The sequence below is a fragment of the Poecilia formosa genome, unplaced genomic scaffold (genome assembly GCF_000485575.1).
Source record: "Poecilia formosa unplaced genomic scaffold, Poecilia_formosa-5.1.2 Scaffold280, whole genome shotgun sequence".
In the NCBI taxonomy this organism is placed as follows: Eukaryota; Metazoa; Chordata; class Actinopteri; order Cyprinodontiformes; family Poeciliidae; genus Poecilia; species Poecilia formosa.
The window spans coordinates 565,395-576,587 of record NW_006800219.1 but is presented as its reverse complement, the minus strand read 5'-3'; the positions used below and the strand labels follow the sequence as shown (position 1 = coordinate 576,587).

Below are 11,193 nucleotides of genomic sequence, written 5' to 3'. Positions count from 1 at the left end.
GCTAATATCAACAGGAAGACTGTAGATGCTAGCTTTCTGTAGCTAATATCAACAGGAAGACTGTAGATGTTAACTTTCTGTAGTTAGTATTTATAGAAAAAACTGTTAGCCTTTTGTAGCTAATACTGACAGGAAGACTAGATGTTAGCTTTCTGTAGCAGGAAGACTAGATGGTAGCTTTCTGTAGCAGGAAGACTAGATGGTAGCTTTCTGTAGCTAACGTTAACGGAAGACTGTAGATGTTAGCTTTCTGTAGCTAATATAAACAGGAAGACTGTAGATGCTAGCTTTCTGTAGCAGGAAGACAAGATGTTAGCTTTCTGTAGCTAACGTTAAAGGAAGACAGTAGATTTTAGCTTTCTGTAGCTAATATTTAAAGCACGACTATAGATGCTAGCATTCTGTAGATAATATCAACAGGAAGACTGTAGATACTAGCTTTCTGTAGCAGGAAGACGAGATGTTAGCTTTCTGTAGCTAATATTTAAAGGACGACTATAGATGCTAGCATTCTGTAGCTAACGTTTACAGGAAGACTGTAGATGTTAGCTTTCTGCAGTTAATATCAACAGGAAGACTGTAGATGTTAGCTTTCTGCAGTTAATATCAACAGGAAGACTGTAGATGCTAGCTTTCTGTAGCTAATATTTAAAGGCAGACTGTATGCTAGCTTGTGTAGTACTGCCAAGATAGTTTCCACTGTGGGTATTGATTAAGATTAAGGTATATTTGGTGTTTGAACAATTAAAACAGGGAGTTACACGCATCCTCAGAGTGGCTCTCAGGTATTTGTGGATTTTAGCCGTTTGCCGGTAGCTGTGGTCCCTAACCACCGTAAATGTCAGGGTCCAGTTTATATTCATATGAAATTAAATATGAATGAATACATCAGCTGAGAAAAAGTTGTTATAAGACGTAGTTAAAGAGGTTTCTATGGTGTTTGAATTTGTTTGTATCCAGGCTTAGCTGATTTAGTAACAACGCTAATGCTAATGTCAGACTTACTAGCAAGCTTGGCTTCTTAAAGGGACAGTATTCTGCAAAATTAACTTTATTGAGCCTTACATGATGTTATAATATTATTCTCTAATCAAAAACACACATGGGGTGTTGCTTTGATTCTTTCAAGCATAAGAAATCCTTTAGTCTCCTGTGGCAACCAGGCTGTGTGGTGTAACAGAGCGCTGCCTTTTCGAAGAAGCTCCTCGCTGGAGCTGCAGTCACTGGCTGAGCTTCCCCATTACTGAGCATCCCTCCCTCGTAATACCTCCACTAGGGTCCACCAGACCAGTGGCAGCAGCAATTAGCAAACACTTGGTACAATTCAGCATCTACTGGACGTTGTTGTAATGCTGTTGTAATAAGTTCCAGAAAGAGCAGGAGCTTCTTACAGGTCCAATTTCAAGGTGTCAAATTTTGAAGTCATATGTCTTTTAAGTCATGTTTGATAAAAATGAAGGTAACACAGTTACTTGATTGTGCACTATGTTTCTGGAATATCCATAGTACCACCCCATCATAAGGAAGTAAATCAACAATGCATCTTAGCTGTGGTTATCAGGCTTGATAAATTTACTTCAGTAATGTTTATGTCTTATCACAAACCAGAAGAGTTCATGCAGTGAAAGTGCTCGTTAGACGTCATTCTGTTGTGATAAGAGGGCTTTCTCTGAATCCATTAAACGTGTTAGCATGTGCTAATGCCTGAGGCTGTGAAACAGTTTCCTCATTAATGTGGTGTATTTGGTATCGACTCATCGTAAGTAAATGTACACTAGATTGTAGAAAGCATTTACAATTGATGAAGTAAAATCAAAAACACTCTTGGTGGGCTTGGGGCGAACGTAACATTACTGCAGTAACTTGAATCTTGTTCCGGTGAGCCAACCAATTCAACAGTCTCCTGTGCATTAAAAGTCAAAATCTCACTATATCGTCATGAGAGTTGAACATTTACAGTTTGAGTTTTAAATTGTTAGCATCAGCTAAAACGGGGGGTCAACGTGACCTGCTGCTATCCTTCCACCAGTTTGAGCATTTCTTACATTTTTCTACAAACACATGGTCCCTTTGACATCTTTCTGCTGCTGTTTCTGATAAACCTTCAAAAACCCAAAATGATCAGTCAAAGGGGAAAGTGAGAAGTGTGTGCTCAGTCACCTCTTTGGCTCTTTGCACCGCATCACTGGGGGGGTTTCGGATCTGTGGCGTCGACTTGGTGTTGATCTTATCGTAGAGCTGAAAGGAAAGCAGGAAGCCAGTGAGCGAGTCAGTCGAAAGTGAGGCTCCATCTATTACACCACTCATTCTTTGCATGTCAGATGAGTGTGACAATTCATTGCCCCTCAGATTTTATGTACTTTTCCACAAAGATTCCTTCTGTGTCGAACTGTGTCAGGCTGGGATAAGTTACTTTTGCTGAGACGTCACTATCATTTCATATTTAACCTGTCAGTCTGGGATTGTTCAACAACAAATTACCCAGTCATTGTGAACCCCAAGTTGTCATATAGTTACTGTTTTATTTAGAAAATAAGGCAAGGTCCCCTGCTATGCTGCCATCCCAACAAGCAAGCAAGCTGAGGTGAGTACATTTTCATCAGCGTAGACAAAGTGCTTGCATAACTTAGGATGAAATCGGTTTAGTAAGATTAAGAACATTTTATAGCAAATCTAGTCCAGAAAATACCAAACAACCAGCTCAACTGGTGATCAGCTCTCATGCGTTTGAGAATCAAATGATTAGAAAGACTCCAGTGCGACAGAGGTATTGTTTGTGCAGATATGTCTGCACAAACAAGGCTATTGCTATTGCAAGAAAAAGAAACGGTGAAAAAGTCTTTGGAAGAGCTTGTTGTTAATTCATCATTTCGTCATTAGAGCTATCTGTTGACAATAAGCACTTCTCACCTCTCTGCTTGTAGGACATGAGTCATTATAAATGGTTCAAAACAACATACTGGTGCAGGTGTCATAAAGGGACAGATCAGCCCTGAAAGGCAGTCGAGACAAAGCCAGCAGCTGTGGCTCAAATTAAAACCGAGCGGCCTTTGGGACCTCGGACGCAGACGACCACGGCCGAGTGACACAGCCGTTATCACATGAAAAAGGAACGAGCGTGTGATGTTTGCCGAGCAGCATGTAATTTTCATTTGACCTGCAGCACAGAACACTGGCAGACAGTGTGCCGCTATAAGTGCACACAGTCGTAGACGCACACACAGACACACACACGCATACACACAGACACGCAGACACGCACACACGCACACTCTCAAAGAAAAACAGAGGTTTGTACCAGGCAGTGCAATGATACCCAACGCCCCTGTGTTTTCTCTCTAACAACAGCAGCAGCATCACATTTCACTGAACAGATGTGGACAACTTAATGCCTACAGCAAATAACTTTTGACAGTTTTCTAGAAAAGATTTGCAGCAGATCACACATCAACATCGCTCTCATAATGAAGGGTAGACTTGTAGCCTTATAGAACCGGGAAGCATAGCAAGGAATTCTGGATATCTGTTGGGAATATTTATGGACCCAGTTGCAGAGCACAGTCTTCTCAGAGTTGACAGCTTTCGTGTGAAAACAGAAGAGCAACAAAATTCAAGAGGTGTTTTCCTTTGGCTTCAAAACTAGAACGTCTAGTTTGACATTTCCTTGTAGCATTCCTAAACATGAATTACACAGCACAGAAAGCAAGCTACTATTTTTCTGATGCCTCTCAGTGTTATGAATCACTTGTGCTTGTCAAAGGAGAAAGACAGAACTATGCTAGAAAGGAATTCAAACTTTGATGAAGAAAAAATACCAAAACCGATCAATGGAATGGGGTGTCCAGTTCTAACGCAGTCATGCAAGCACCGGTCCAGATAAAAGTCTGAACTGTATACATCAATGATCATGACCACTGGAAGTGAGATCAGTGGTTTCTGATTAAGAGACGTCATGTTGTGGGCAGTTTGGAGAGGTTTCAACAAAGATCAGATTGTGACGGTTTGACGGTTCAACTCGGATGTAGCATCAAGAAAATTACCCAAAGTGAATGTTTGGTTTCATATCAAGCATTAAATGCTACACCATGAAAACGGTTCAAGAACAGTGTGAGGTGCTGACTTTGTCTGCAAACTTTCCAGGAAAACAAGTTCGTTTAGATATTACTGATTTCCAAACTTTGGGACATGCTAACTGAATGGTTGAACCGACCCGTGACTTTCTTTTAATGCTTGATCCGGACAACGAAGGAGTGAAAGAAGATGACCTGGTCCAACGGCTAGTCATTGTTTTCTGTACTAGGATGTGGCACCGGAAAGTATATTAGGAAAAGGACAACAGTGGCAAAGCAATCCTTAATAATTCAGGTCAAAGTGGGCAGAACTTTGACACATTTGACAAAGTGAAACATTCTTTGACAAAACGTCCTTAAAAAAAGTGCAAGAACGGTTTCATAAACACAACAAAGAGTTTCTGATATTGCATTGGCTTATCCTTTAGGATGTAGTCCTCCACTTGAATCAGACTAATGATCCATTACCAGATGTTTTGTATGATAGGCGAACGGTCTTCAAGAATGTCTGCTTGGCTTCAGTCACTACATACAGAATTGTAATATTCTGGAAGAATCTAATACTCTGATTTAGGTTTAGATCGGTTCATCACTCAGCTTTGAATCCATAACTGTGTGGTCAGACAAACGATTTTAATAGATATGAAAATCAGGATATATGGTAGATTCCAAGTCAGACTCAGTCGTCTAGTCAAGACCAATCAGCACCTGAAGCTGCCGCTCCTGCCACCTTCTTCAAATTAAATAAAACAGTTTAATTTGGCTTTTGCAGCAAAAAATGTTTTTGTTTGTGCCACTATCATTTTAAAGATATCACAAAATGTTTCCACATTTAAAAAAAAATCATGCAGATTTGGTGTCAATAGTAAACTAGCTTATTATTGTATTTTAGTTTCAGTTTATCTCTGCTGACCTCATCTTACCTTAAAAATTATAACGGCACAAAATCATTTTTTGCTACACAAACCAACTTATTGGTAGCACAGTGGATTGACGCTAAATTTCATTGGATTTTGTAAATGTGGCTTGGCTGGTTGACCTTTGGAAACATTGACTAATGCTAGCAGCACAAACAAAACGTTTTGCTGCACAGAGGCGTGACACAGATTTAACCCGACTTCACTCAGGTCAAAAACTCGCTCAAATCCTCAGACTTCTTCATTTTCCCTGCTTCTAAAACATCAACGCTGAGAGGAAAACGTTCACTAATATGTGTCGTCCGCTAACAGGGACCATGACACACCGTGTTATTATCACCACCTGATCAGTGCGAGTCATGTTACATCAAAATAAACTAAAGTGTAAAAGTAATCAGTAGATTACAACTTCGGAAAGCTGGCATCTGCAGATAGGAGCTCATATGTTTTTTTACCCAAGCAGAATGACTTGTTTACTTTCTGCAAAAACCTGGCGCTCTTATGACTCAATCTGTGCGCCTTCAGCCAAAACGGCATCATATATTCTGAGATGAAAACAACATATCTTCATTACTGAACACTGACAGGTGTAAACAGAGATTCAGTCGCGGGTAAGTCGTGTCTCTGCCTCAGTCAGCCCAGAGGAGCCTCAGGAACTGCACCGAGAGCAGCGGCAGGAGAGAAACACATAAATGTGCTCGACTGAAGCTCCTCATTAAACACGTCACACACCAAAAACACACACACGGAACGCGTTGAAATTTACCTCGAGGCATCGCCTGGCGAAAACGCCGATCCTGCGCACACGTCGGGAGAGAGCAGAGCGGGACGTAAACACGCACAAGGCTCCCGAAAGCAGCGAGCGATTGGCAGAGAAACACCAGTGGAGCGCAAACGGCGGCGTCTGCAGGATGTGTGAGCGCAGCGGCGGCTGCCAGCGAGTGGCACCGAGGCCCGACAACAGCCATCATTGTTCCCACCAAAGCTGGGCTCCTTCTCCTCCGTCCCATCCTGCTCTGATCCCCCCTCTCTTAAAGCCGGGGGAGCGAGGGGGGCAAAGTAAAGCTAAAAGGAGACATCGGCAGCTCCCACCAACACTGATACACACACAAAAACACACTTTGACCTATTCAGCCTGTAAGAAGGCCCACACATCTCTGTTCAACTCTCTCTGTGTGCCACACAGGATTCCCTATTTATCAGGCTGGGAGGATAAATCTGCACGCAAGGAAAGTTAAACTAGTGAAACTGTGATTTGAGGCCCAGGCTTTGAGCTTTTGCTTCCAGTAATCAGGCTTCAAACTGAGCTGAGCTTGTTCCAGATGTCCTGCTCAGAGCAGTGAACATGGTGAAGTGGAGCCCGGTTGGTCAGACTGGTTTCCATCCAAATAACGTCTGCTCCCTGCTGGCCTGGTGTTGCTTCAGCAGGAAAATATCAGACTTCATCGAACCAACGATTATTTTAGTAAACAATAAGATCGACATAGCCTTTTAATCGCATACAAAAACTGGCACATTCTGCAGATCTTTATTCTAACAACTTAAATCTTTTTTGAGATAATATTAGAAATAAATTAAAAGATGAAAATAAGAAAAAATCTCTTTTTTAGATAAAAGAAAAACATTTCATTGCCTAAAATGCAGTGATGTAGCATTCATGTAACGCCTACTTGATCATTTGTAGCAAATATGCAAAAGCAGCTAAAACAATCTTCTACCATCAACATGAGAAAAGCTCAAACCTTTTAGCCTGATTTAAGATAAATACAGTGTAGGGCTGATCCTTTGATTATTTTTTAATTTAACCAATTAATAATTAGATAAAAGGAGCTTAATTGATTTTGTTTATTTAAACCATTAAGTTTATTCTTTGTAAAGTTTTGTCTTCATTACTGCTCTGACTGTGTTGTTCTTTCAGCAAAATGGCCCTTTTTGAGTCTGAATACTACAGTTAACGATTAATTGATTACTAGATTAGTTGACGAGCATTTCAATTATTGATTAATCACGATTAATCCAATTAATTGTTTCAGTTCAATCAATAGGATTACTATTTGAAAGCTACACTTCAATCAAATACAATAATACAAAAGCATAATGAAAATGTATATTTACAGAAACCAGCAGTTTATATTTGTGTATAAGAAGATCACAGTGAAACTAAAGCTGTGTTTAGTTGCACAGAAAACTAAACTGTATGGGAAGGAAGTGACAGTGTTGCTGCAGGGGGGACTGGTGCACTTCACAAAGCAGATGACGACAAGAGGAACCGAAAACATCAGCAACTTGAGCCCAGTTAGCTACAAAGCGGCTACAACAGAGGAGATCATTTTAAAATCAAAGCCCTCAAAGGCAAATGAAAAACATATTTTTACAGACATATTCTTAAAGTCTGACATTCTCCCCCCTTTGCAGATGACTTTATAGATTTCTGATCCCTATATTATACTATAAAGATGACTTTATAGAAATCTGCCAGGAGAAAAGCATTTAGCCTTTTCCCCAAGGAACAATTTCTTCCTGGAAGGTTTTCCATCATGTCTTTTTGACAATCCAAACATCCTTCTCTCATTTCTTAGCCAAGCGTTTGTTTGTTTTTTCCTGCCCAGAAATGGAAGTGAGAAGGAAAAAAAACATATCTGAGTGGCTTATTTTGCCACGAGAGGGACTGGAGTGAAACCACACTGACCTGCTGCAACGGATAGACAAAGGGTGGGATTCCTAGAACTAATGTTTTATTCATCTTTATTCATCTTTTAAATAAAGATATCCATCTTTTATTTTAAAAAAGATGAAAATAAAAGAAGCTTAGAAGTTGCAGATATATTTGAAAATTGTGGTGGAAAAAAAAGACTTCCTAAGTAAAAGCAAACATGTCTAATGCATCTCAGGGCTTCTGCGAAAACCTCTCATCTACGTCCCACAGAGCTGAAAAGGTCTGGATGAACAAAGTGGCCGACAAAGCAGAGAATATGCAAAGTTCAGGAGGAGTGAGTCAAAACAGCTAATTGTTGTGAGGAGTCAACCCCTTAACTGTCACCTCAAAACATTTACATGCAAGTCAATGAAATGTTTGACCCAAGTCAGACAGTCTGAAGGGAAGTTACACCAAATATTAAAGAAATGTAAAAAGAATCAAATAAAAAAAAAATCTGAATTTGAAAACAGTAAAATAAAATAATAATAATAATAATAATAATAATGAAGACATTTTTTCTCTCGTTATTTTCGGATTAGCTGCATCTACATTGACCATATAATTGTGCAAATTGATATTTCAAAAATAAATTTGCTCAATGGAAACACCAACTTCAAAAAAAAAGCTCAGTTTTGGATAAAAAGTTTTGCTGCTGGGATGAGTTGTTTTTTTTGTCCGTATGGAAATTGGGCTGGAACTGAAACCCTTTTTCTGCATCGCATGAGTCACATGACCAACAGGATGTTGCCACTGGCTAATCACCAGAGACGGCGACAGGAAGTAGTTAGAGGATCGTGGTGTGGCGTGGTTTTTAATGACTTATCACGTAAACAAGCACATTCACTTGTAATTTTAACTGCGTTTCATATTTAATGGGAACATCCCAATTGTGTGGGGTTTTTTTATTTTAGCGAATAATCGACTAAGTTTACACATATTGGTAATGGAAACACAACAACTTCAGTCCGATTTAGACCAAAACAGAGACAACAAAAAAAGATACAGTTTATGAAAGCATTTGGTTTTAACTGTACAATCATACCAAGAAGGGAATCAGTTATTCTGAAACAACATTAACTTCTCAATGCGGGAATTTTCACAATTATACCAAGAGCTGATCTCATGTGGTTAACCTTTTCTCCTCCGCTGGCCACTCCGCTCTGACCGAATCCTGGTCAAACTGAGGCCAGCGGCAGGAAGCACACATGCTAACAAGATCGCTTTTTAGTGGCTTGTCTAAGAAAGGATTTAAAATAGATGATGAACATTACCCGTTTTAATACAGCACTGGCTAGGCCTCATTAGCTGGATTCAAGAACACATAATATTAGTAATATTCTAATAAGGAAAACTGTTCGAGCTCCATCCTGGTAAATAAACATAAATACTGAATAGACTCAATGTTAGTGCTGTAGAAACGTAATTCCTAAAAGAATTTAGGCTGTGAAATAAAAGTGTTTGAACAAACAAACTGCAGACAGGTCGACTGGTCTCAGTCTCATTTTCAGTGTAAACCCCAAACCTTGCTGCTGGACACTCAGCTGAGCAAAGAAAATGGAAAGGAAGGCGAAGACGTGTTTATGTAAGGTCTGCTCTACTCCTGAAGTACGGTCTGTGAGGAGGTGATGCATTGGTGGGTCAGCAGTTGCCTCTGTCCACATCTGAGTCATGGAGAGCAGCAGAGAGCAGCTGGCTGGCTGTTCACAGCACTAAGGGGATTAAAGGGGCAGTATTGTATGTTTTCCAGGCATCTAGTGCTACCCTATAGCACAATCAAGTAACTATCTTAACTTCAGATGTTATAAAAATTATGTATATGTCAAATATGATTTAAACAAAATTTGGCTTTGGAATTTTATGGCTTAAAATTGGGCCTCTGTCTCTTTAAGAAGCTCCTGCTCTTTCTGAAACTCTGCCTTCAGGAAGTCACCACAAGATGGCTCCTCTATTAACCCTTTAACAACGTTTTTACCAGCATTGCACTGAGAAGTAGCTCCTATAATGAGCTCAGCTGATGCTCAGCTCCACCAGGTGTTTGCTAATTACTGCTGGCTAGTCTGAAGGAGCTGACTTATATAGGAAGGGATGCTCACAAGCTTGGAAACTGCAGCTCAGAGGAGAATCTGCGTCTCAAAGGCGGGGCTAGGTCCACCCAGGCGTTTATCACAGCTCAATGGTTGCCATGGGAGATTTAAGGGTTTCTCAAACACGCCTTAATACATGAAAGAATCAAGTCAACACTCTGAATATGTTTTTAACGAGGGAGTAACATTATAACATGAAGTACAGCTATAAAAAAGCAAATTTTAGATAATACTGCCCCTTTAACGAGATGCCAGATCGTCTCTGACGGCCCCACCCAGACCGCTGGGAACCCAGTAAAAATAACAATATTGTTACTTTTGTTTTTATGACGAGGCTGCAGCACATTATGTGATTATTTAGCAGAGGTAGCACATTAAGAGAAAGACCAACAAAGTGTAAATTCAGTAGAAATGCAGTCGTCCTGTTAAAACGGCTTCAGACGGGTCAGGGATAAAGTTATGGAGAAGTTAAATCTTAGTCTAGTGTATGAAATACTGTTATTTAAATATGAAAACAGTTTGATAAAGAGAAAGACTGCGAGCAAGCATGAGGATAACCAAATGCTGCAACCAATTTCCAGGGTTTGTGTTGTTTTATTTATCTACAAATTTGTAAGAAATCCTCTACAAGTGTCGTTCACCATGACGACGACTGACGTAAAACCTGCAGATAAATGAGGATTTTAGTGGGACTTGACTTGACAGTAAATGTTTTCAACAGAAGAGCAAAGACAATTAGATTTTCTAACACGGTCAGACAGACGAGCGGAGCGACTCGCCTTGTTGTCAGCGCGTCAAATCCCCGAGATCGAAAAAACTCCTCAACGGCCGAAGGACTGTGAGATGAAACGTGTTTGTGCGGAAAACGCGGCCCGACAGTGACGGACGGCGACGAGGCCCGACAGGCAGCAGGCTGTGCTCAGACATGCACACGCTGGCTGCCTGTGGGAATCAGGTCTGGTTCATTTACAACACGAATCAAACTGCTGTCAGTTCGGTTCCCATGATCTCATCCTGGGTTTGAGGTGCTGCAGTCAGATGCAGCCAGTGAAATTCTCTCTCAGGGTTTTTCTGCACAGAACCGGTCGACAAAAAAAAACAAAACAAACAAAAAACTACTTGAAAATAAAAACTACGACAGGAAAAGTGTTGATGGATGATAACAAGTGTGAGTGTGGATAGTTGCAGGTTCACTGCAAAAACATAAAATCTTAACGAGCATTTTTGCTGTTTTCTAGAGCAAAAATCTTAAAAACTAATTTATATAAAACTATTCAGGAAGATATATTAACTTAAGTCAATAATTTTTAAATATTGTTTAAAAAATGTACTAGTTCCACTGCAGATTATTTCCCTTTATATATTGTTCCTGTGCTTTAAAACAGCAGTATTTAACTTTATATATATATATATATATATATAAA

The 11,193-nt window shown here is 40.0% G+C and overlaps 1 protein-coding gene across 13 annotated transcripts in view; it reads right to left on the bottom strand.

The window, feature by feature from the left end:
- The window catches only part of caska (calcium/calmodulin-dependent serine protein kinase a), a 135,471-nt gene that overhangs the window by 25,006 nt on the left and 99,272 nt on the right, over window positions 1-11,193 (bottom strand). For all 13 annotated transcript variants that reach the window (XM_007571414.2, XM_007571413.2, XM_007571419.2 and 10 more), the window contains one exon: window positions 2,161-2,238. In XM_007571414.2, coding sequence (XP_007571476.1) covers window positions 2,161-2,238 — 78 coding nt within the window. The remainder of the gene's footprint in view (window positions 1-2,160; window positions 2,239-11,193) is intronic.